At 41.3% G+C, this 26,734-nt stretch overlaps 1 protein-coding gene across 1 annotated transcript in view; it reads right to left on the reverse strand.

Annotated features, from left to right (window-relative positions):
- The window catches only part of LOC132899073 (mucin-5AC-like), a gene marked incomplete at its 3' end in the record, with an annotated part of 33,154 nt that extends 11,780 nt beyond the window's left edge, over positions 1-21,374 (reverse strand). The window contains exons 1-17 of the mRNA XM_060940711.1: positions 21,287-21,374; positions 19,166-19,427; positions 18,911-19,025; positions 16,769-16,859; positions 15,752-15,858; positions 15,136-15,352; positions 14,854-14,982; positions 14,658-14,775; positions 7,845-7,983; positions 3,326-3,436; positions 2,975-3,044; positions 2,719-2,856; positions 2,316-2,480; positions 1,144-1,238; positions 938-1,064; positions 588-843; positions 435-487 (exon numbers count right to left, since the gene is read on the reverse strand). Coding sequence (XP_060796694.1) covers positions 435-487; positions 588-843; positions 938-1,064; positions 1,144-1,238; positions 2,316-2,480; positions 2,719-2,856; positions 2,975-3,044; positions 3,326-3,436; positions 7,845-7,983; positions 14,658-14,775; positions 14,854-14,982; positions 15,136-15,352; positions 15,752-15,858; positions 16,769-16,859; positions 18,911-19,025; positions 19,166-19,427; positions 21,287-21,374 — 2,281 coding nt within the window. The remainder of the gene's footprint in view (positions 1-434; positions 488-587; positions 844-937; positions 1,065-1,143; positions 1,239-2,315; positions 2,481-2,718; positions 2,857-2,974; positions 3,045-3,325; positions 3,437-7,844; positions 7,984-14,657; positions 14,776-14,853; positions 14,983-15,135; positions 15,353-15,751; positions 15,859-16,768; positions 16,860-18,910; positions 19,026-19,165; positions 19,428-21,286) is intronic.
- Between the last annotated feature and the right edge of the window lie 5,360 nt (positions 21,375-26,734).

Genomic DNA, 26,734 nt, shown 5'->3' on the forward strand with positions numbered 1-26,734 from the left:
AACATCGTAGAGGAATTTCACATACCGGTTTGTAAGCGTTAATGAATCTCTCACAGACGTTTATACTGTGTGTATATATGATGCATATATCTCAAGTCAAGTTTATTTGTATAGCACTTTTAACAATAGACATTGTCACAAAGCAGCTTTACAGAATTTTAATGACTTGAAACATGAGCTAATTTTATCCCTAATCTATCCCCAATGAGCAAGCGTGTGGCGACAGTGGCAAGGAAAAACTCCCTCATACGACATGAGGAAGAAACCTCGAGAGGAACCAGACTCAAAAGGGAACCCATCCTCATTTGCGTGACATATATCAGTATTTGTTCCAAACCAAGTTTGGATAATCTAGCTGAAATGTTTATTTATATTAGAATGAGTAAGAAATTAAGATGTGTCTATAACTAAATGATAATATGAACAGCACTTACATGGCTTACTGGTGATAGAGCCAATGCAGCTGAGTTTGCCGTTCTTACAGGTGCTGAAACAGATGTTTATTATTTAAAATCTACTTTCTATTGACATTCAGACACGATGAACATAAAAGCATGTTGTTTTGAGTCTCTGTGAATAAGGCGTACCACATGGCACCATCCTTGCTGATGACTTCTGCAGGAGGAATCACAGACCCTTTGTAGTAGCAGGAACATTTATCCAGCAGAACACATTCGCCGTTATCATTGAGATACGTTCCTTCAGCACAAACGCACCCATCCACTGGGTCAAAGGTCACAGCACAGGTGAAATCTGGGTCACTGTGACAGCGGCATGACTGCATGCTTGTGCGGATGCCATAGGTATAAACCATGGTTCTGGGGCAGCTGGTGGCGTATTTCACTGTGAACAGGTCACAACAGCATATTTATGGGACATTATAACACATTATTATATTAAGTGGGAAAATATTGAAACATTGGTCATTCCTACTCACTGCACACTTCGCTCCTCCAGCCAGTGAGAAGGATTCCTTTTGCAGCACACATGTGTACGTACGATGACAGAGCCGCACACATGCAGTTCTCACTGTTCTCACAGTTGCAGGTGTCATACATGCAGTTCTTTAGGGGGGAAAAGCAACACAGTTAAATGTTTAAATATTAAAATGTTGTGGTTAATTAACCAATGAACCACTGGTACCTTTTGGTAGATATCTGGGTTGATCTCAGAGTGACATGGAGCAAAGACGCCATTAGGGTCTGACAGCAGGGAGCACCATTTCTGAGCATATTTTTCTGGAATAACAAGAAAAAGCAAAGTGAGAACAAATATGGATTATGCATCAAAAGCTCAGACAAAGGATCCTTCTTTTGTCAGTTAATTATGGAAGGTAAATGCATTTAATCTGGCTCTTAGTTAGCAGTCACAAAAAGCAGTCAAAGATTTGTAACTGCAAAACCGTTCACAATGCTGTATACTAAATATTAATGATTGTGTCCATTTCAGGTTCTGTTTCAATAAAGTAACTGTAGTTATAAAGAGTACTAATAGGCAGTGCTTAATAGGTGGCACGGTGGTATAGTGGTTAGCACTGTCTCCACACAGCAGGAAGGTTGTGGGTTCGAGCCCAGTGGCCGATAGGGGCCTTTCTGTGTGGAGTTTGAATGTTTTCCCCGTGTCTGTGTGGGTTTCCTCTAGGTGCTCTGGTTTCCCCCACAGTCCAAAGACATGCAGGTTAAGTTAACATGGGGCAGCCCCCCAACTGCTCCCTGGATGTTGTAGTATAGCTGCCCACTGATCTGAATATGTGTGTGCTCATTGCTCATGTGTGTGTGTGTGTTCACTGCTTCAGATTGGTTAAATGCAGAGGAGGAATTTCACTGTGCTTAAGTGTACGTGTGATAAATAAATTCTTCTTGTCCTGAGTTGAGTTAGTATGGATTTTTTTGGATATTAAATGCAGATTTGTGAGGAGTACTTGGAAAGTGGGAATGAAAATGGTGGAAGTAAAAAAAAGAGTTTGTTCATGGCAATGTAATTGAGTACATTTATAACACTGAGGAAAAGTATTACTTTTCCCTAGTAATGTATTTGCATACTATTGGGTTGAACACACTTTAACAAATCCGGTTTAATCTCATGAAGGAAGTGTTTTTTCCGAGGTGTGTTTGATTACACAATACTAACGTGTGCAGAAAAATAAACCCACACCTCTAATATAAAACCAGCACTAATCCCTCTTCTGATTGTATATTGTAGAAAAGCTCATTCTCAAGTTGGTGCATGAACTTCTGAATAATTAAGTTTAGAGTCCCACCTTTCCTTTTTTAAATTTAGTTTTAAATCAGATTGTGTTTAAAATGAAGAAGTACCATTTTCCACACTGAGACTGCAGGGGTTCTCAAAAGTGTTCTTTACTTCAGGACAGTTAGCTCTTGTCTTCCAGCTGTTTGCAAAACCAACACCAGTTCCTTCGCAAGCTCCACTCATGGTCATGAAATCATCTTTTTGTATGTCATTAAAGTTTCCACACAGACCTAACCATGAGAGACCAAAAAAAATCAGGTTTTATCCACTTTCCATTCCACACGTACTAGTAGATTAACATCAATGTATTTAATTATATATAAAAAATAATATGAATCAGTTTAAAGTATTCACCATCTGCCTAATACTTTTATAATGTATGGTATACCATCATACAATACTACTGTCATAAAACGTTCATAGAACAGTTTAATAAACAGTTGTGTGCACAGTAAGGGTTTAACACACCAAGTAAATTTTGCTTGTGAGTCACATCCACGGTGATATAAACCTGCATGATGGGTACAAGCTGGATCTCCATCTGAAGCCCAAAAGATGTCTGGACAATGATGTAAAATGTGGTGGGACGAAAAATATTCACACCAGCTGCAATTGAGTAAAGCGATTGAACATAATATTAACATGACATAACATGTATTAACTGTAAATGGGAGGCATCCATCTTTTTCTCAAATAATTATACAGTTCATGCATATTTACTCACCTGTAGAAAGAGGAAGCTGAGAATAGATTCGGTTGAGGAAGACCTTTCCGTCAGGCTGGATGTTAAACACCTGAAGGGAAATATACACAATATGCATTAGCATATGTTTGTGCATCTTTTGTATGCTCGTGAGTAATCAAAGCAACTGGATTACAAGTACATTGGTGGCTAAATCCAAAGTCTCAAAATGCACCACACTCTTACATTATACACTTTGGATTTTGGTAGTACTCAGGAACTAATAGCAGACCACTAGTCACAACTTTGTCCAATGTGAACATGCTACTCACAGTAGAAGTGGACCAAAGATCATTAAAAAGTAAATAATTAAAATGTGTAAATGTTGCTCACGGTGCTTCCGCCAAACAGAGCCAGGGTCACGGCCTTCAGACATGTTTCAGTGGTCGTCAAACCACAAAGCACCAGATCGCCTACAACCACAAACTCAGCACCGTTGGTTTGCTGAGGAAAAAACAAACAAACAAAAAAAAAATCATAATGATGATGTAACTGATTTCCTTATTTTAATTGCAAATTGTAATTAAGCTTAATTTTGGTTAATTTTTAATTAAATAAGGCCTTAACATCATCATTAACAACAACAACAACAACAATAATAATGTCTGAAGGGCCCAGTAGTGGCATTCCTTAAATTATACTCACAATTTTTTAGCCTTTAGCATGAAGAATGTCAGACAGTATAAAGCTCAAGCATTACACAAATTCAGACAAATTGTTGTTATGGATTAGTGGAAGTCCAAGTCAACACAAATTAGAGGATGTTATGAGAGATGTGGGATTCTGCATACTGGTGTTTGGTACATCAACAGCACTAGACACCATCAGGATTGTCAAAGAAAAGATGGAACAGAGATATGAACGCGTCTACACTCACCAGCCACTTTATTAAGAACACCCATCCACCTGCTGTTTTATGCAGTTATCTAATCAGCCAATCCCTTGACAGCAGCACAATGCATAAAATCATGCAGATACAAATCAAGAACTTCAGTTGATTCATGTTCATTTCAAACATCAGAATGGGAGAAATTATGATCTCAAAGTGTGACTTTCACTGTGGTATGGGTCTTGGTTTGAGCCAAATGGACTGGTTTGAGTATTTCAGAAACCGCTGATCTCCTGGGGTTTTCACACACAACAGTCTCTAGAGTTTACACAGAATGGTGCGAAAGAAAAAAAAACCCATTGAGTTAGCGACAGTTCTGTGGGTGGAAACAAATGCCTTGTTGATAAGAGAGGGTCAGAGGAAAATGGCCAGAGTGGTTCAAGCTGCCAGGAAGGCTATAACACCTCATAGCAACTCTTTACAACTGTGGTGAGCAGAAAAGCATCTCAGCCTGCAACAGCAGAAGAACACATTGGGTTCCACTCCTGCAGCCAAGAACAGGAATCTTAGAATGAAGAATCAGTTCCTATTAAAGTGTCCAGTGAGTGTATGTAGATATGATACTTTTAAAACACAAGATATGACACTGAACATATCTATTAAAAAAAAGCAAAAGGTCTTGTTCTATGTTTAAAAAAATGTGAAAATTGTACACACTATCGACTTTCATAAGGATGGTAGAACTGAGGATGAGTTCACAGCAAGAGCTTAAAGAAAGAGTTTGTGGTGTAAATGGTCTTTTTAGGATATTGTAAAATATGTAAAGAAAACGGAAGTGAATGACATTAATGCAAATTTCCAAGAACAGCAAAAAGTCAATGACGAGAAAAAAAATCTGGATGACAAGGATGGTGTCGAACTGAATCCAAAACAGAGAGGAAGGTAAGCGTCCAATCAACTTACTACAAATGGTTTAAAAAAAGACTTAATAAAGGCAATTAAGGAAACAGGAAATGGTACATGAAATAGTAAAAGATGATGAAATTATTTTATAGGTCCAACACCAAAAAACACAAAAAGGGTCTTCAATGCTGGCAAAGCTCATTAAGAACAACAATTTATGTATTGCTGAGCTAAAAGCATTTTAGATATGATCTGGGAGAATTTGCAAACAGTCATAACAGTTAAAAGAAGGTGAAAATGAATTTGCAAGAGGTCAAAGAAACTGAAAAAAATCTTTGATATAAAATACATTATGGATGAGAAAAAGAAGGACCATTTCAGAAAAGAAAAGCGGTGGTGTAGTTATTTAAGGTTTTGCCCTGTCATGTCGTAGAAGATTGTGAGAAGATTGATTGTGATTGTGAGATTGTGGAAAGTCCAAGGAGAATAATTGGCTCTGAATTTATTACCATTCCAAATTGGTAGCTGATGTGCAAGTGAGAAGACCTGAATAATGCAATGACTCAATTAGGATAAAATTGAGTTAAAGAAAAAAACAGGAGAAAGTATTTAGTCATTGCTTTATGAGAAAGAAAATATGAATGTACAGTACTTTTGTGTAATGAAGAAAGAAGCATGGGATAGAGACTGGCCATGAGCATGGTGTCAAGGATTAAGCTAAACAATATGTGGAAAAAAATAAGTCAATTACCACCATCACCAAACTGTGGCTGACGAAAATCCATAGCGCAATACGGAGACATTGCCTGGACATTGAAAAAAGACGACGGTAAGCACATCCAGACTTTTGAAAGCAAGTCCTTCGGAAAGTTGATGAGAATACCGTGGACAAAGCTTATGACCAATGAGTGAGTCTACAAGCTGGATGACAAACTGCTCAGTCATATCCAATCCTGCAAGTTACGATACTTTGGTCAAGTAGTAAGACAACCACAAAACACCACTGAATGCAGTTTGATGACAGGTCTTGTGGAAGGAGACACAAGGTGTGGTAGACCAACAATATGCTGGTTTGAAAACATTGCAGCATGGACTGGATTGCCAGGAACTAGTCTACTACATACTACATGAGACAGAAGGCGTTGGCAATTACTTGCCCACTCATGCAGCCGACCACTGTGACATTACATTCAGTGTTACATGTCAAAATTTCATGGTTTTGACATGAACTTAATTTTTGATCATCTTGAAACAGTCCTGTTTCTAGGATCAAAGAAAGAGCAGTGTAAATTATTTTGAAAATTTTCAACCAGGAAGGTAGGGCTGATGACACGAACATGACTCTATGCAATTTCTTAAATAAACTATACAACATGGCAAACATGTTAGATTTCTGTTATAATTACGTAAAAAGAAGCTGTTGTTACGCGAATATCCAACTTTTAATTGCACAGTGCAAGAAAACTGGGTCCGTGGCTCGCGGCCATGCTGTGACGTCAGCGGAAGAACACGCTGCGGTTCACTGGCTGTTCTACTCTGGTTCTACTCAATGGAAATGGAGCATGAAAATGCCGGTGAACTCTCTAGTGCTAGCTCTTCCTCTTCTGGGAGTCTAGAATTGTGTTGTGAGTGGGATAGATCGGAAGAATCAAGTGATGACGAACACAGGTGCATCCAACTGTACAGGTTTGAACCTGTTACTGTGCACCAATCTGAGAGCGACTCCAACCCCGAGATGGACAGCGGACAGGCAGACAGCCCAGCATTGACGAACACCACAAGGTTGGATAACAAGGATTGGTAGGTCAACCCATATTTGTTCAAAATGTTACGGAATCAATATTTTAATATTGTGTATTGTTGTCTTGCATGTGTAAACACTGCTTATATCATGTAAGCCGTATGCTACACTGAATACATAGTTCCTAATGGAGCATGCAAACGGCTAACATAATAAGACATACAGTTCTATATAACACACAAGTGTCACGATAATCACAAAACGGATGCAAATTGTTAAAATACCTAATTTTTTAAGCAATCATGTGTTGATCTCTTCTGAATAGAATCTATGATAGCCTACCCTCTTTACCCTTTGCCTCGCGTTGCTAGGCGGCAGTTACATGAAAGCTGCAAGCTTTCACAAGCAAATACATGACTGATATCACGCCGACTTTATGATTACATTTATGATTATCATGAATGTGTACTCTATGATGTGTACTCTATGAGCACTCTGGAGCGAGTGGCTTCCAAGATGGCCGCGCAGACCACATGGTTACTATTTTTAGCATCATGTCGGAGCACTCTATAGCTCTACGTACCTCTATCTTATGTCGTTTCTCAACACATGTTCTGACAGGAGGACTGTCTTTGGAGGAGTCGCCTTGTCCCAGGTGACTGCTGGATCCGGCATAGCTACTAGTAGACCCCCTCCGGAATACTGTAGGCACTGCTGATGGTAGCAACACACGTTTGTGCTGAACACCGAAAAGATTCTTTTAAGCTGGGAAGGGTGTCAAAACAATCCAAATCGAAGTGTTCAGAGCACAGGACGGATGTTGGTGAGGGCTCCCACTTGTCACGAGTGCGCCTGACTTGCTTCACCCACTTCGCATGCAGCTCGGGATCTCTGGGAAACTTGAATAAACTTGCCCCAATCCTTGTGGGTTTTGGAGCAAAAGCCGGCAACACAACGCGAAGGCATAATAACTATATATATATATATATATATATATATATATATATATATATATATATATATATAATGTATAATAATAATACTAATAATGATAAACTGAACACCTGCCGCATCAACAACAAACTGGTAAGTTAGGAGGAGGATTCTTTCGCTGACGTCATATAGCCCCTCCTCCTCATTCGTCTCCTGGGTGCTGCAGCCCCGTCAAATTTGCCCAAATAGCCGTGTTTTTATCATAACTTGTAAAATAGGTGCCTTCGTGAATTAATATATGGATCATCGGGAATTACTTTTTATGTTATAAAACATCGCCAAAGATGTCAAAAACGTGTCATCAGCCCTTTAAAGCAAAAGTCTTTCCTGAGAGTTAGGAAGGAATAAATAATCTAAAATAATAAATATCTTGCTGTCATACTGACCTCAGCCAGAATGTATGTACAGTCACCATGGAAGTTGTAAGTTGTTCCATCAAATGTGGTGATGTGAGATCCACCCTCTACAGAGCATGTACCAGGGCAATCTTTCTCTATGCAGCTCCACTGGTTAGCGGTACATGTGCTAAACACAGAGAAAATATGAGGTAAAATGATCAAAATGTGTGAAACAAGCAAAATGTGGAAACACTTATGCTGTTCCATTACTCAAGGTCATATGTAGATTTTCTAGATATGCAATAGTAACAGTGATTTTCAAATCCTCTCAAATCCTCAATTTTATCAGTATAACTGGGGGTCTTATTCCACTGTTATTTATTATTTTGAACTCATAGTAGAATTAGGATTTTTTTTAGAAATAGGAAGGATGAAGGCTAACACATGTTTTGCTTCCTCCAAGACACGTGAAGCCAGCCAAACACATCTTTTTGAACTGCTGTTCATGCTTTGCCCTAGGGCAGTGTAACACACTTGGAGGAAAGTTCTATCTGCCCTCTTTCACATACAGAGCCTCATAATTGGCGTAATTGTCACTCATCGATAGAGACTATGTGTTAGGATGTTAGTAGTAGTTGCACTTTAGACACTACACTTTCATGAATACATCCTATCCACTAGGGGGCACTGGCTTGTCGTGACTGCGGGTTTCGGCTGGCTAGGCCTAGATAAGCCTGTGAACAGGTGTTAAGAGAGAAGGATTTTGTTTGGACTGGGTAGGCCTCTCGGTGAGAGGCTACTGAAGCAGCTACCTGTCATTTTTGCATGAATTGTGGATTAACGCCCTGCCTCTGGAATTTCGTATTATTTTTGGACTGCACGTTTTCTTTTGTTTATTTTATTTTTCAGGGTTTTTCCCCAAATGAATGTGGAGGGGAGTTGGAGAGGAGTGACTCCGAGCGCGAACTCTCCGTCCACGTGAGGCAATGTTTGGGCTGGCGGCCTGGCGCAGGTACCGGTAAGTCTGTGCCCCTTTTGGACAATCCACTTAGTATCGTACACGCTGACTATCACGTTATCGCACACATTTAGGTTAGGGGGCTTAGGTGGGTATCTAGCTTCCTAACAGTGTGGGGGCTTGTCTGGGAGCTGAATGTGTTGTGGTTAGTTGATGTTGAACTCGGTAGCTTTTGTGTGGTGTTGTAACATTAGCTGCATTCGTTTTGTGTAGCGTAACGTGAAAAGTAAGGTAGCGTTTGTGGAAACGAATCCGTTGCGTTTTGGAAGCTGCAGTGGGTAGGCTGGCACTTTGTGGCGGTGAGCAAGGCTGGGTAACTTTTGTGCAGTGTTTGCTGGTGTGTAGCACCTGATTTGTTTGGAACATTTTGTAACGCGATTATCGCGTCTGGTTGTTTTGTTGGCGCAGTTTGACTGGATTTGTTATTTGCGAAGATGTCTGACTTTAATGCAGAGGAATTCATGGGAGAGGAGGTACCTCGTGTGCGTTTAGTTCGGCTTACAAAGCCAAATCTTTTTAAGTTGGTTGAGTTCTGTGAAGTAGAGGTTTCTCATGACGCTAAGAAAAATGAAATCATAAATGCGTTGTTGTTATGTTTGGGTGTCGCTGATGTGGAGGCTGAATCCGCCAGAAAAGAACGGCTTAGTGAAAAGGAGTTGGAAATGAAAGTTAAGGAAATGGAACTGTTTAAAAAGAACAGAGAGGAGGCTAAGGAGTTAGCGCAACTTGAGCTTGAACGGGTTAAAGTCAGACAGCAAGATAATCAGCGTCAGTGTACACACGAGGCTAGATTTGATCTGAGTAAATGTTTTGCTTTAATGCCGAAATTCTCTGCAGATCAAGTGGATGTATATTTTGATACATTTGAGCACATTGCGCGAGAACGGCAGTGGCCTAGAGAAGAATGGGTGACGTTGGTACGTAGGGAGTTCACTGGGAAGGCCCAGGATGCCTATGCCGCGCTCAGTTCTGAGTATGATACAGATTATGAGGCTGTGAAGAAGTCTGTACTCAGAGCGTTTGAGCTTGTTCCAGAAGCATATCGTCAGCAATTTCGAACTGAGAAATTAAAGTCTGGGCGGAGACTTTAAAGTTACGGAGATTTGTTTAGGCAACAGGAGTTGCTTTTTGATAAGTGGCTCAGAGCTAGTGAAGTTTACACCTTTCAGGAGCTTAGACAATTGATGCTTCTCGAACAGTTTAAGTCCAGTGTTCCTCGCCAGCTTGAAGTACACCTTAATGAGCAGCTGGTGCAGTCTGCAGCTAAAGCTGCTGAATTGTCAGATAACTATGTGTTGATACATCGAAGTGTGTGGCCAAACAAGGCAGGTTGTTTCTTCACGTCATGAGGGTGAGGAAAAGAGAAGTGATAGTCGCAGCAGACTTGATTTCCAGGCACCTGCTAGAGGTCTGCCTAGTGCTGGGCAGCCCATTGCTGGCCGATCTACTGTAAGTACTGTTAGGAGGCCCTCTGATGACATTAGGTGTCATTATTGCAAAAAACTTGGACATATTAAATCATGTTGTCCCGTTCTGCAAAAGAAGGGATGGTCTGGTAACGGGAAGGATGATGTCAGAGAAGTGGCATTTGTCCTGCCTGGTGCAACGCAGGGGTTGCAACAGGGTGGGAGTAGCATAGTGACGCCAACTACAACTGACCCACTTTTTAAGGGTTTTGTCTCTGAGGGTTCTGTGTCAGTTTCTGAAGGTGGGCCTGAAGTCACTGTTACCATTTTGAGAGACACTGGGGCAGCTCAGTCATTGCTGTTAGCTGGGGTGTTAGAGTTCCCAGAGAGTTGTTCTTTGAAGAGATCTGTGCTGGTTGAAGGTGTAGGTGGGGAGTATGGGTCTGTTCCACTCTACAATGTGTGTTTGAAGTCTAATGTGGTTAATGGCTATGTTCCTATTGGGGTGATGTCATCGCTGCCTATTAAGGGTGTTAGCCTTTTATTGGGTAATGACCTGGCAGGAAATCAGGTGCACATATCACCTGTGGTTAGTACCATTCCTTGTGTGAGTCCTGAATTGGAGGCATTAGAGGCACAGTTTCCTGCAGCTTTTCCGGCTTGTGTGGTTACTCGCTCTATGTCAAAGCAAACATCCTCTGACATGGCCTCTGGTGGGCGCACTGTTAAGTCAACCATGCCATCTTTGGAAGCATTGGGAATGGTGCCCTGTAGTGGTGAATTCAGTCCCGCTGCCCTTATTGATGCACAGAAACAGGATTGTGAACTTGTAAAGCTTAGAGAATCTGCAGCTGAGTTTGAGGAAAGCCAAATGATTGCTGAGGGATTTTATCTCCAAAATGATGTCTTGATGCGCAAATGGAGGCCACCAGAGCGACCAGCCACTGAGGACTGGGCAGTGGTAGAGCAGGTGGTGCTTCCCCCCTGTTTTCGGCAGGAAGTGTTGCGTTTAGCTCATGAAGCAGCAATGGCTGGACACCTAGGAATTCGGAAAACGCAAGCTAAAGTAATGAGGCATTTTTATTGGCCATGCTTGCATAAAGATGTGGTTAATTTTGTTCGCTCATGTCATGCATGTCAGGTTTCTGGGAAACCGAACCAGAAAATTCCGTTGGCGCCTTTGAGTCTTCCACCTATTGTAACTGAACCTTTTTCTCGTGTCCTAATTGATTGTGTAGGTCCATTACCTAAGACCAAGAAGGGCCATGAGTATTTGTTTACCATTATGGATGTGACCACTCGCTTTCCAGAGGCAGTGCCTCTGCGTGATATTAAAACTCGGCCTGCAGTGGACGCTTTACTTCAGTTCTTTTCTCACTTTGGGTTGCCCAGAGAGGTTTAGTCAGATCGTGGCACCAATTTTACATCTGGTGTTTTTCAGCAAGCAATGGTTGAGTTGGGGATAAAACAGGTGTTGTCTTCTGTCTACCACCCTCAGTCACAGGGTGCTATTGAACGACATCATCAGACCTTAAAATCTATGATGCGTGCTTACTGTGTTCAGTTCCCCAGTGATTGGGATTGTGCAATGCCATTTTTACTCTTTGCCATTCGAGATTCTGTAAATGACTCAACAGGGTTTACTCCCTTTGAATTGGTCTATGGCCATGAGGTCCGGGGTCCCTTGAAGATGGTGAAGGAACAGTTTCTAAACAGCCAGGAGGAGGGCAGTTTATTGCAGTATGTTTCTCATTTCAAGGAGCGCTTAGTGGCTGCGTGTGAGGCATCACGGGACAATTTAGAGGTTGCTCGTGATCAGATGAAGCGTCAATATGACAAGAAAGCAGCGGCTCGATCTTTTTCAGTGGGAGATATGGTCTTGGTATTGAAGCCAATGCGAGGCAGCTTGAGTGCAGCATTTGCTGGGCCATACAGGGTTGCAAAGAAGGTAGGAGATCACAACTATGTGAGTAACACTCCTGAGGGTAGGAGGAAGACGAGGCTCTGTCATGTTAACCTCTTGAAGCCGTATCATGGCCGGGCAGCTCCGGTTATGATAACGTGTCTCTAGTCTTGAGGGGGAGGGGGAGGATGATATGGCAGGTGTGGAGCCTGTGACTGCTCACCTCTGTAATGTGGCGGCATTGAGTGAGTTAGAAGAAAATCTTGGTCATTTGTCTTCTGAGCAGAGGGCAGATGTGTGTAAACTGTTTAGTGAATTTGGTGCAGTTTTTAGGGATCATCCTGGTCTTACCACATTGGCTGTGCATGATGTTGAGGTCAGTGAGGCAGACCCAATAAAGCAACATCCTTATAGGTTGTCTCCTTTGAAACTGTCTCATGTTAAGGAAGAACTGGCTTATATGGAAGAGATTGGGGCAGTGGAACCAGGGCAGAGCGATTGGAGTTCGCCAGTGGTGTTAGTGCCAAAACCGGATAAGTCATGGCGACTGTGTATAGACTATCGGAAAGTGAATCAGGTGACAAGAACTGATGCCTTTCCAATCCCTCGACTTGAGGATTGCATTGACCGTATAGGCCAAGCACAGTTTGTATCTAAACTAGATTTACTTAAGGGATACTGGCAGGTCCCATTGTCTGCCCGAGCAAAAGAGATCTCTGCCTTTGCCACGCCTGATGGGTTGTATGTCTGTAATGTCCTCCCTTTTGGGATGAAGAACGTGCCCGCAACCTTCCAAAGGTTGATGGGTAAGGTGACAGCTGGCCTGAGTAATGTAGTTGTGTACATAGATGATGCGGTGGTACATAGCAATACATGGGCCAAACATCTGAAGCATTTACGACAGCTATTGCGACACTTACAACAGGCAGGGCTGGTAGCCAACCTTGTGAAATGTGAGATTGGGAAGGGTCAGGCGACCTATCTGGGCCATTTGGTGGGACGGGGGAAGGTTCTGCCAAGGCAGGCTAAGATTCAGGTCATCCTAGATCTGCCCGTACCTAAGACACGACGTGAGGTCATGCAGGTTTTGGGAATGTGTGGCTTTTATAGGCGTTTCGTTCCCAATTTTGCGACAGTGGCTGAACCTCTGACCAATCTCCTGAGGAAAGGGGTGAAGTTTCTTTGGAACAGTGGGTGTGACAGGGCGTTTAATCAGATTAAGGCCATCCTCTCTTGTGAACCCGTGTTGATAGCCCCAGATTTCGGTAAACCATTCAAGCTAGCAGTGGATGCATGTGATGTTGGCATAGGGGCAGTGCTGATACAGGCAGACGCAGCAGGCCTGGATAAGCCGGTAGCTTATTATTCAAAGAAGTTAAGTAGGCACCAAAAAACATATTCTACCATTGAGAAAGAAGCACTGGCTCTGGTGTTAGCTGTCCAACATTTTGAAATCTATTTGTCTGGGTCCAATGGTGACGTTGAGGTTTTCACTGACCACAACCCTCTCACTTTCTTGGCCAAGTTCAGGACTTCAAATCAGAGGGTGTTCAGGTGGGGCCTGGTGCTCCAACCGTATAACTTGGTGGTCAAGCATATTGCTGGCAGAAATAATGTAGTTGCTGATGCACTATTGCAATTGCAACCAATGGATGAGACCTGAAGGGTAAAGCAGAGTTGCAGTTTTGGTTACAAGGGTTGGGCTATTAGGCCTAGGTTGTCAGCATAATGCTGATTTTTAAGATGTGTGTGAAGAAAGAAGAAAAAAGAGAAAATATATAAAAGATGAAAAGAAAAAAAAATGTTTTTTTTTGTTTAAGGGGGGAGGGATGTTAGGATGTTAGTAGTAGTTGCACTTTAGACACTACACTTTCATGAATACATCCTATCCACTAGGGGGCACTGGCTTGTCGTGACTGCGGGTTTTGGCTGGCTAGGCCTAGATAAGCCTGTGAACAGGTGTTAAGAGAGAAGGATTTTGTTTGGACTGGGTAGGCCTCTCGGTGAGAGGCTACTGAAGCAGCTACCTGTTGTCTTTGCATGAATTGTGGATTAACGCCCTGCCTCTGGAATTTCGTATTATTTTTGGACTGCACGTTTTCTTTTGTTTATTTTATTTTTCAGGGTTTTTCCCCAAATGAACGTGGAGGGGAGTTGGAGAGGAGTGACTCCAAGCGCGAACTCTCCGTCCACGTGAGGCAATGTTTGGGCTGGCGGCCTGGCGCAGGTACCGGTAAGTCTGTGCCCCTTTTGGACAATCCACTTAGTATCGTACACGCTGACTATCACGTTATCGCACACATTTAGGTTAGGGGGCTTAGGTGGGTATCTAGCTTCCTAACACTATGCCACTCTTTCAACCCAGACAACATGACCAAGTTTGCTTCCTTGGAATCATCGAGATGTTAACTCATGATATCCTGATAATCGTGCAAACACTTGCACCACTCGAGAAAAGAAATAGGATTCATGTTTCATGTAAAAACACACGATTTCATAAGATTCCACAGTCAAAGACTCTGAGTTTTCCTCACCATTGTTTACAGTTGCTGGTGAAATTCTGACCAGCGTGATAGATTTTGCCGTTGTAAACGCAGGAGCACTGATCCTGAGCAATGCATCCTCGGTCTGTCAAATCATCCAGGACCAAACCTGCAGCACATTTGTTTGTTAGTTTATGTGGAAAATTTTCATTCTAGTTGAAATTGAGAAGCTGACATAATTTGAGACCTGGAGGGCAGAAACAGCCATCGATGCAGTGTTGCTCACACACTTGTTCTCGGTCAGGATTCGAGCAGGTATTAATGCACGGGTTCCCACACTCCTGATACACCATGTTTGGATAAGGGCATGTTTTGGCTGTAAAACAAAAGCATAAAAATGACATGATAAATCATTATCATTAACTTTAAAATTGTGTCCCCTCGGTTCCACTTTAAATTCTCGAGCAATATATTATTTGGGGGTATTCTGCATGTAGCACAATTGTTTAATTTAATTGTTTTGACGTACGGCAAAACTGCTCTGTCCTCCACTGGCTCGGCTTTCCTCCAGCGTGCACGCACTGGCGGGAATACTCAGAGATGGTGCTACACAGGCAGAGGTTGGTGGAGTTGCTGTTGCACTGGCACATGTCCAACTCACAGGCTTTGACAAAGTAGTTGAGAGAGACGAGGTTTTTACAGTCACTGAAAGCTGGACCTGAGAGCAATTGCTCACACACTGACGTCTGTGGAGGAAACAAAATATGTGCTCATAATTAGACAGGCAATAATCTCATCTCATTATCTCTAGCCGCTTTATCCTGTTCTACAGGGTCGCAGGCAAGCTGGAGCCTATCCCAGATGACTACGGGCGAAAGGCAGGGTACACCCTGGATAAGCCGTCAGGTCATCACAGGGCTACAGGCAATAATAATAATAATAATAATAATATTATCTCATCTCATCTCATTATCTCTAGCCGCTTTATCCTTCTACAGGGTCGCAGGCAAGCTGGAGCCTATCCCAGCTGACTACGGGCGAAAGGCGGGGTACACCCTGGATAAGCCGTCAGGTCATCACAGGGCTACAGGCAATAATATTATTATTATTATTATTATTATTATTATTATTATTACAGGTCTAACCAGTTTCATGCAGGTGTCATCTGTTGGAGGAGGTGATTCACTGCAGCTCTCAGTTGGATCGTCCATCTTTGCAAACTGGCTGTAGTCTGATGGAGAAATCTCAGCCCCTTTTATTTATGGAGGAAAAACACAACACAGTTATTTGACTGTAAATCAATGACTGCAAAACTTTGAAATCTTCCATCCAAAATTTATCATTAATCAACTAGTAATTATGTTTCATGCTCCATCATGTTTCTTTCCTTGCCTAATATGTTATACATGCATAATTTAACATCATACTCCTCTTCATTTTTGCTTGTGCTGTTGTGAGTAAATGCCAAGACAAATTTCATATAAGTTTTTGGCAGTAAACCTGATTCTGCTCATGGTTATAGTCCAGGCAGTATTTGTACATTGTAATATTTGATCATTGATGATTATTAGCACTGAAGTTCCTACAGAAAGTATTCATAATGTTTTAGATGTTATATAAGTGCCCATGGCGGCACGGTGGTGTAGTGGTTAGCGCTGTTGTCTCACAGCAAGAAGGTCCGGGTTCGAGCCCCGTGGCCGACGAGGGCCTTTCTGTGCGGAGTTTGCATGTTCTCCCCGTGTCCGCGTGGGTTTCCTCCGGGTGCTCCGGTTTCCCCCACAGTCCAAAGACATGCAGGTTAGGTTAACTGGTGACTCTAAATTGAGCGTAGGTGTGAATGTGAGTGTGAATGGTTGTCTGTGTCTATGTGTCAGCCCTGTGATGACCTGGTGACTTGTCCAGGGTGTACCCCGCCTTTCGCCCGTAGTCAGCTGGGATAGGCTCCAGCTTGCCTGCGACCCTGTAGAACAGGATAAAGCGGCTAGAGATAATGAGATGAGATAAGTGCCCATAGTGTTGCATAGGGGAATATAGGTTTGTGTGCTAAATGTCAAATAATGTATGCACATTCTGTAATAAACAAAGAAACAAACAAATAGATGCTTCTTATCATCCAAAGACGTAAAAACATAGTGATCCATTATAAAGCCATAAAAACAAACCATTTTTGATGAACTCATTGTAAAGCTGGACTCCATTAAAGTCACCACACAGTCCACAAGTCTGATTTTTATACTTGTTGTCCAATTCCACCTGTAGACCAAATTGAACCAAGCAGAAAAAAAGAGTTATGATTTTTGGAAAAAAAGATCATGAATGAAATGTCCTGCATATATAAAATGCAGCATAAAATGAACCTCCTTCATGGAAATTACATAGAAATATGGACAGATTTGGTCACCTGAAATATTGTATAAATAAATATGAATCTGATTCATGAAACATTGGAATGACAACTAAACATGCAATGATGAAGCAGCTTCAGCTGCTTGGATGCAAGCCTCTGCTCACTCATCTCTTATTGACATGTCATATGTATACAACACACCCTAATTTACCCTCCTATACATCTAAATAATGCTGTCCATTGGTGACCAATGAAGACTGCCTAATCTGTGTGGAAGAAGTCTGAAGTACAATGTCTCCATGATGAACGGTCAGCCGCTTAGTAGGACCAGGAGTCAAGATTTATTTGTAGATGCTTGAGGTTCTGTTTTACAGCATCTTTATACCATAGTATTGGTCTACCCTTGCCTTGGCTTCCCAGTAAGAGCTGGGAGTAGAGGAGTTGTCTGGGCAGACGCTCTTGGTCCATGCGGTGGACATGACCAAGCCATTGGAGGATTCTGTGAATGAGGGTTTTTTTTTTCCATAGTGGGAAGGCCGGCTCTGTCTAGGACCTCCTCATTTGTAATTTTGTCCCTCCAAGAGAGCTTCATAATCATTCGGAGGTGTTGCATCATGAAGGCAGATCATTTCTTGACTTGGTTACGATATAGTGTCCAGTATTCTGAGCCATACAGCAATGTGTTGAGCACAACAGCCCGATATACTTGACACTTGACATATATTGATACATGGTAATTATTCTATAGCCTGTCTCGAAGTCTTCTGAATGCCGAACTTGCTTTCAACACTCTTCGACTGAGCTCCTCATCCAATCTCCCATTGCTGCTAATTATGCTACCCAGATAAGTAAATTACGTGCAATGGACCAACTCCTGATTGTCCCCCAGGATTGGTGCAATATTGTTAGTTTTAACGTGAGGAACAGGTTGGTAGAGAACTTCTAGATATATACATATGCATCTAACTAACATGAAACATGCCCTAAATTATGAAGGTGCTTTGGTAGTGAGCCAATAAAACAAAATAATTCAGTGGACTATGGTTATCCAAGATCTGAGGAAAGGGGTAATTTGGAGGAAAAATTATTTCAATGGTGATGAGATAGCAATGCTTGTGTCCAAGGCTTGCAAATAAAAAAATATATATTTTTTTGGAACTCAAATAAAACTTGAAATAAAATGAACATCAACTGTTAATACAATTACAATGAGAAGAAGAATGGTTTGTCTTTTGCAATTGTTTGTTTTTACTGAAGGTAATATTGTTATATAGGCTGATGTAGACTATTATGAAAGTGTGCTTTTCTTTTCCGGTTTAAGGTCAAAATCAGGGAGAAAACCATTTTCCGGTCTCCTGCATGTAGTTACACAAACTCTTTTTATGGCCAGGCTTCCCCCCCAAATAGGTCTCAAATTGTTATAATATTAATTTCATTAATTGAAATCAGATTTAATTAAGCATTAATTTATAAATAGAGGTGAGGCAATATTTAATCCCAAACAAATAATCAGATCCTGTTTTTATCAAATGCTAACAGAAATTAAGGCAAAATGAATAAAACTGTGGTGGATGTGATAATATTTGAAGGCATCCTTGAACGGGTCAGTGCTTTGTGCTGCCTCTTGTCAGCAAATACAGCTATTACTCAGTTAAAAGAATTAAGACTTGATAAAGATCCACGTCTGATTCACAATTGACACTAAAGATCATTACCTATTTGATCAACTAATATGAGGTTCCTGTGTGTGAGCTATTAACATCATTTGCTTTTTTAATTGTTACTGCTTGCACTACTATACTATACTGTACTATATGAGGTATTATGTATTAATATAGGCATACAAGTTATCAGGCTTGTCTTACCTGTTACCTGTACATTCACCTAAATTAAAAGGGAAACAAACTTAATAAGCCCTTTTAAATTTTGAGGAACTGTATATTTAATATGGATTCACCATGAAAGCATCCTTTCCATTCCACATGGCCACGAGTCCCAGCTTAGCGACGACTTTGATGTAAGTGGGTTTTTTCTCAATGAGGACACCAGAATGGCTGAAAGGCAGAGTGACGCTATGGGAAACAAAAATTCACTATTTAGCAATGTTTTATCCCAGGATTTTATCCCATCTGCTTGGATTTCATAACAATACAATCGTCAAATTCCTTTTAAAGCACCCAGTCTATTTCTTTCAGGGCTAAAGGTCACTCACTTGTTTCCATCCACACTGATGGAGCTTTTGGAAAGTTCCACCACTGTGCCTTCCAGCTTCATGGTGATTTTGCTGATCAGGGGCTCGCCACTGACGACCTGCCGCCTCAGCTGAATATTGAAGTCCTCATAGCTGTTTGAACACTGTGACGTCAGGATGTAGTTACATGTAGACAGGAGCTGGAAAAAGTCTCCATCATAGGTTTTGAAGTTGAAATTGCCCCATGTGCTGCAGACTCGTTCGTTATGAGCTGGACTCAGTTCTGTTGATTAGAGGCAAAAGAAACATAATACAAAATGACCATTGTATGAGCTGACCTATATAAAATATAACCATCTCCTTTGTCTAGTTAAATTCTTGTGTATTTTACATTTGACAAATAAAGGAATTCTGATCTTGATGTACTTAAGTATTTAATACTGATCCAATCAGACACTCTATTAATGTACGGTATACATAATACTAAGTTATTATTGGTTAGGTGGAAGTTACCAAAGAAATGAATGTTTTACTTAACCAAATTACATAAGGACAACCTAAATCTGATTAATAATAAACAAACAAGGCATGACAGAGAGAAAATATATTACATTCATTCAGCTTTGTTAGGTTTAAGTTCAGCACTTTGATAATTAACTGAATGTTTGGTCTTGAATGATCAAGTTCGTTCATCTCACATAAACATAATGAAATAACATCAAATTTTATTTAAAATGGACACAATGAAAATATATAGTATATATAATTATAATAAAGTGTAGTTAAAATCTAATTCAGCTTTAGTAACGTACACAGACAGGCTTGCTCTGATGGGTTATAGTGACTTCTGTTCATTCACTGTGAAAAAATAGCATCTTATCAAGTGAAAATATCTTGAATATAGTTCCATTTATTTAATATTTCTTATTATAAGATTACAATAAATCAAAGATAACCACATATTATTAAACCTATAATATATCTAGACATGTTTACTAACTGCACACGTAATAGTCTTCTGCTGGCAGATAATTTTGCTAATTTTAAGTATTTATTTCTGTAAAGAAGCAAAATTATCTGCTGATAGAATAATTGAAATTTGAAGCTGAAATTAGCAAAAAAAAAAAAAATCTCGAAATAGGTCTAATAATCTTATATTTGGTATATTGTAATCATATAATAGGAAATGCTAGATAAATTAGTCAGTTCAATATATTTTCACTTGCTAAGATGTAATTTTTTTTGCAGTGTTCTTTGCCAGTGCCATGGTGTTTCTGTTATTACTGCATGCATTCTGCTCTTATCAAAGCCTACATTGTACCAATTCCCTTCTATATATTCTGTCATATATGGCCAAATTGTAAGCCCCTTGATCCTTTATACTCTGTGCTCCATTTGCTTGGCCCCTACCCCTTTCCTTATATGGTCAATATTTCCTGTTCTCATTAACCTGTTGCTATGGTACTTAATTAGTCTCAGCAATTTTTCATTACTACTGTTTTTTCCATGTGGGGTGTGTCACCACAAAATGAGTCCAGGTGGTCAAAGACTAAAAGTTGTTTGATTGGATATTCTAAATCTACAGTTAATTATCATTAAAATAAGGGTTATAGTTCTTTTATAGGTTGTTGGTCATTTGTTAAATTTGGTGCAGTCAATCCAGAGTAATTAGTGAAAATGTTGACAGTCTCATCATCTTAATAGAAAATCAAGTTTGGAGAAAATCAGCTGTAAACTTTGCAATGTGTAAATTGAAATGAAGACATAGCACAAATTTCTTTGGCCTACAAAGTCATATAAGTTGTTTTACAATATAATATCTTGGTGACAGACACCTAGATTAAGGAAAGTATTTACAGCAAAATTAGAAAAACGATATATATAGGTCTATTTTTTTGGATGTAGTCTCGTTTTTTTGGGTAGGTAGAACTCATCAGCCCAGGAAGGCAGTTCACCTAGGAGAAGGTAAACTCCGATTTCAAACCTCTGCTGTCTTGCGGCATACCTGGTCACGGGAAAGGCTTCAGGAGTAAAACCTGAGGACAAATATGGAGTGGAGCCCCATAGGTGGTAGGATGATGCACAGCATCACCTTCTGGCAACTCCTGCAGCTGCGCTGGCACCAAACCGTATTGGTCTAACCATTCCTCTGGATTCTACCAGCTATGCTGAGAGGGGGATCCTGATGTTTGGGCTGCTCAAGGTCTCCAGATACCCAGCCCAGGCTCATAGTGCCCTGGAGAGGTCACTCCAGCGTTGTCGTAAGACATCAACACAACACGGGAAGTGGTGGTTACTAGTGAAAAGCTCCATCCAGCTGGCATAGGAAGGAGCACCTGGGGTCACTTCTGATGGTAGGAGAGATCATTGCATCTCACTGGACAGCTACCATCCGCCTCAAGCTGGGCAGCCCCCAGCCAGTTAGGTGCTGTCCTGCCATGGCTTGCCTGCCCCACTGGGTGTGTGGGACTTAAAAAGTCATCCCGGTCTTGACAAGAAGCTGCACATCCTGCACCTGGCAGAAGTAACAAAAAGAATATGAAGACTCCAGCTCTTCGGTTAGCAAGCTGGAACATCCGGACCATGTGCCCTGGACTCAATGACGATCTTCACCATATCAACGATGCACCCAAGACAGCAGTTATCAAGAAGGAGCTGGCTAGACTGAATATTGCCATCACTTGTCTACAGAAGACCTGCCTGGCTGATAGCAGCTCCATCAGAGAGTCCGACTACACCTTCTTTTGGCAGGGTCTGTCACAGGACGATCTAAGGCAGTATGGTGTTGGCTTTGCTGTGAAGAACTCAGTCATTGGAGCGATTAAAACACTAAGAGGTGGGACAGAGAGAATCCTCACCCTCTGAATGTCAACATCATTTAGCATCATCAACATTCTTAGTGTCTATGTGCCAACCCTTTGCTCCACTCCAGAAGTGAAAGATCAGTTCTATGAGGCACTGGATGAGGTAATATACAGGTTCCCAGCAATGAAGGTCTGTACCTTTTGGGAGACTTCAATGCTAGAGTTGGAGCTGATTTCAAAGCCTGGCCCTCCTGCCTAGGAAACCATGGCATCAGAGGTTGAATGAAAATGGACAGAGGCTGCTAGAACTGTGTCGCCATCATGGTCTGTATGTCACCAACACATACTTCAAGTGCAAGGAACTCCACAAAGTCTCCTGGAGAAACCCCTGGTCTCACCATGGGAACCAACTAGACCTAGTCATCACCAGGCTTGCAGACCTGAGTAGTGTCCTCCACACTCAAAGTTACCACAGTGCCGACAACAACACAGACCACTCCCTTGTTGGCAACAAAGTGAGGCTGATGCCAAAGAAGATCCATCACGCCAAAACCAAAGGCCTCCCAAGCATCAGCACCTACTGTGCAAATGACCCTGTTAGATCTCAGGTGTTTGCAGAGTCCTTCAGAGAAAAAATAGAGGCCTCTATCACCAGTGATAGTGACATTGACGCTACAGTGGTGCTTAAAAGTTTGTGAACCCTTTAGAATTTTCTATATTTCTGCATAAATATGACCTAAAACATCATCAGATTTTCACACAAGTCCTAAAAGTACATAAAGAGAGCACAGTTAAACAAATGAGACAAAAATATTATACTTGGTCATTTATTTATTGAGGAAAATGATCCAATATTATATATCTGTGAGTGTCAAAAGTATGTGACCCTCGAGGATTAGCAGTTAATTTGAAGGTGAAATTAGAGTCAGGTGTTTTCAATCAATGGGATGACAATCAGGTGTGAGTGGGCACCCTGTTTTACAACCCCAATTCCCAAAAAGTTGGGACAAAGTACAAATTGTAAATAAAAATTGAATGCAATAATTTACAAATCTCAAAAACTGATATTGTATTCACAATAGAACATAGACAACATATCAAATGTCGAAAGTGAGACACTTTTAAATTTCATGCCAAATATTGGCTCATTTGAAATTTCATGACAGCAACACATCTCAAAAAAGTTGGGACAGGGGCAATAAGAGGCTGGAAAAGTTAAAAGTACAAAAAAAGGAACAGCTGGATGACCAAGTTGCAACTCATTAGGTCAATTGGCAATAGGTCATTAACATGACTGGGTATAAAAAGAGCATCTTGGAGTGGCAGCAGCTCTCAGAAGTAAAGATGGGAAGAGGATCACCAATCCCCCTAATTCTGCACTGACAAATAGTGGAGCAATATCAGAAAGGAGTTCGACAGTGTAAAATTGCAAAGAGTTTGAACATATCATCATCTACAGTGCATAATATCATCAAAAGATTCAGAGAATCTGGAAGAATCTCTGTGCGTAAGGGTCAAGGCCGGAAAACCATACTGGGTGCCCGTGATCTTCGGGCCCTTAGACGGCACTGCATCACATACAGGCATGCTTCTGTATTGGAAATCACAAAATGGGCTCCGGAATATTTCCAGAGAACATTATTTGTGAACACAATTCAGGTATGGGGTTGCATTAGTGCGTGTGGCATGGGCAGCTTACACATCTGGAAAGACACCATCAATGCTGAAAGGTATGGACCCTTTTCACGTGACGTCACGACAAACGCGGCCGCCATTTTGGACATGTACTACCAGTAGTTTACCACAGCCAACATTGAGGAACGGCAGCAAAGAAAGTTTTTACTTTCAGCAAGACTTCCATCATGCCACTATATTGTTGTGCACCTGGATGTAGTAACCATCAACAAACAAGGCAAGGTTTATCATTTTATCGGATCCTAACGGAGAAGATGGATAGCGGCCATTAACAGATTGGCAGCCCTCGGCATACCAACGCTTGTGTAGTGACCACTTTGTTGGAGGTAAGACGAATAAAATTAGCCAGAAAAGGCATTACATTGCTGTTAACATTCTGTGGCAGCGAGTGTGTAACCAAATAGGCTAAAATAACCCATTGTAACCTCTTTGTTCTTCTGTAGTAGCTATTGTTGACTAGCTAATGTCAACAAGTAGCTGGTATGTTACTGTAGCAATGTTTACGTTCAGTCATTTGGATGACTGTTAAAACCTTTCAGTCTCAAGTTTTTCCTTTACTGTATTTACTAGTTTACTGTAATTATGATCCGGCAGCTATTTACACCGGATCCAGTATAAATAGCTGCCGGAGCCAACGTCCGAGGTTCCGGAGCGCGCTCCGGCTTGCTCTCCCTCAAATTAAGCAGCGCGCGCCGGCTTGCTCCCGGAGTGCTCCGGCCGAGGTTGCCCTCAAATTAAGCAGCACGCTCCATAACCTCGGCCGGAGCACTCCTGGAGCAAGCCGGAGCGCGCTCCGGAACCTCGGACGTTGGCGTGTATGTGTATGGCGATGGGTTTTTAACAACATAGGGTATACAGATCATGTGGGCCGAAGTCAGGTAAAGACGAGGGCTTCGTGTACTTCCGTACGTCAGTGAACAATCCTGGTGGAAGCAGGTAAACGTCGTTCTCTAAGCCTGCTAACCTCAATTTTTGCAAATATCTCTCCCTCTGCTCGCCCTGTAAATGCCCTACGTCGCTGGACAGTGAAGGTGTTTTCTGCATCTCGCTCCTTTTTCTTTTATGTTTTTCGTTTGTCGCCTTCCTCGCATTCAAACTGATTCGAGCCGAAGTCCATTACATGTCCAAAATGGCGGTCGCGTTTACGAAGGTCACGTGACTGAAAAGGGTCTATATCCAGGTTCTAGAGCAACATATGCTCCCATCCAGACGACGTCTCTTTCAGGGAAGTCCTTGCATTTTCCAACATGACAATGCCAAACCACATACTGCATCAATTACAGCATCATGGCTGCGTAGAAGAAGGGTCTGGGTACTGAACTGGCCAGCCTGCAGTCCAGATCTTTCACCCATAGAAAACATTTGGCGCATCATAAAACAGAAGATACGACAAAAAAGACCTAAGACAGTTGAGCAACTAGAATCCTACATTAGACAAGAATGGGTTAACATTCCTATCCCTAAGCTTGAGCAACTTGTCTCCTCAGTCCCCAGACATTTACAGACTGTTGTAAAGAGAAAAGGGGATGTCTCACAGTGGTAAACATGGCCTTGTCCCAACTTTTTTGAGATGTGTTGTTGTCATGAAATATAAAATCACCTAATTTTTCTCTTTAAATGATACATTTTCTCAGTTTAAACATGTGATATGTCATCTATGTTCTGTTCTGAATAAAATATGGAATTTTGAAACTTCCACATCATTGCATTGCATTTTTATTTACAATGTGTACTTTGTCCCAACTTTTTTGGAATCGGGGTTGTATTTAAAGAACAGGGATCTATCAAAGTCTGACCTTCACAACACATGTTTGTGGAAGTGTATAATGGCACGAACAAAGGAGATTTCTGGGAACTTCAGAAAAAGCATTGTTGATGCTCATCAGGCTGGAAAAGGTTACAAAACCATCTCAAAAGAGTGTGGACTCCACCAATCCACAGTCAGACAGACTGTGTACAAATGGAGGAAATTCAAGACCATTGTTACCCTCCCCAGGAGTGGTCGACCAACAAAGATCACTCCAAGAGCAAGGCGTGTAATAGTCGGCGAGGTCACAAAGGACCTACTTCAATGCAACTGAAGGCTTCTCTCACATTGGCTAATGTTAATGTTCATGAGTCCACCATCAGGAGAACACTGAACAACAATGGTGTGCATGGCAGGGTTGCATGGAGAAAGCCACTGCTCTCCAAAAAGAACACTGCTGCTCGTCTGAAGTTTGCTAAACATTGCATGGACAAACCAGAAAGCTATTGGAAAAATGTTTTGTGGACAGATGAGACCAAAATAGAACTTTTTGGTTTAAATGTTATGTTTGGAGAAAGGAAAACACTGTGCCAACCTATTTTGTGTGTGACAAGTGTGCAAAGGACTGCCATTCCAGAGTGGGACTCTATAGCCACGCTAGGAAATGCACATCATCCCACTAGTGCTACACCATTGTCTCTCGAGATGAAAGGATGCCAAACGAACTCTTGTTTTACATCACTACATTTTCAAAATGATCTTTTGCGACACTGGACTAATTTTGTAGTGCCATGCCCCATATGTGTTTGAATTGTACAACCCCAATTCCAAAAAAGTTGGGACAAAGTACAAATTGTAAATAAAAACAGAATGCAATAATTTACAAATCTCAAAAACTGTTATTGTATTCACAATAGAACATAGACAACATATCAAATGTCGAAAGTGAGACATTTTGAAATTGCATGCCAAATATTGGCTCATTTGAAATTTCATGACAGCAACACATCTCAAAAAAGTTGGGACAGGGGCAATAAGAGGCTGGAAAAGTTAAAGGTACAAAAAAGGAACAGCTGGAGGACCAAATTGCAACTCATTAGGTCAATTGGCAATAGGTCATTAACATGACTGGGTATAAAAAGAGCATCTTGGAGTGGCAGCGGCTCTCAGAAGTAAAGATGGGAAGAGGATCACCAATTCCCCTAATTCTGCACCGACAAATAGTGGAGCAATATCAGAAAGGAGTTCAACAGTGTAAAATTGCAAAGAGTTTGAACATATCATCATCTACAGTACATAATATCATCAAAAGATTCAGAGAATCTGGAAGAATCTCTGTGCGTA

This window comes from Neoarius graeffei, chromosome 15 (genome assembly GCF_027579695.1).
Source record: "Neoarius graeffei isolate fNeoGra1 chromosome 15, fNeoGra1.pri, whole genome shotgun sequence".
Lineage (NCBI taxonomy): Eukaryota > Metazoa > Chordata > Actinopteri > Siluriformes > Ariidae > Neoarius > Neoarius graeffei.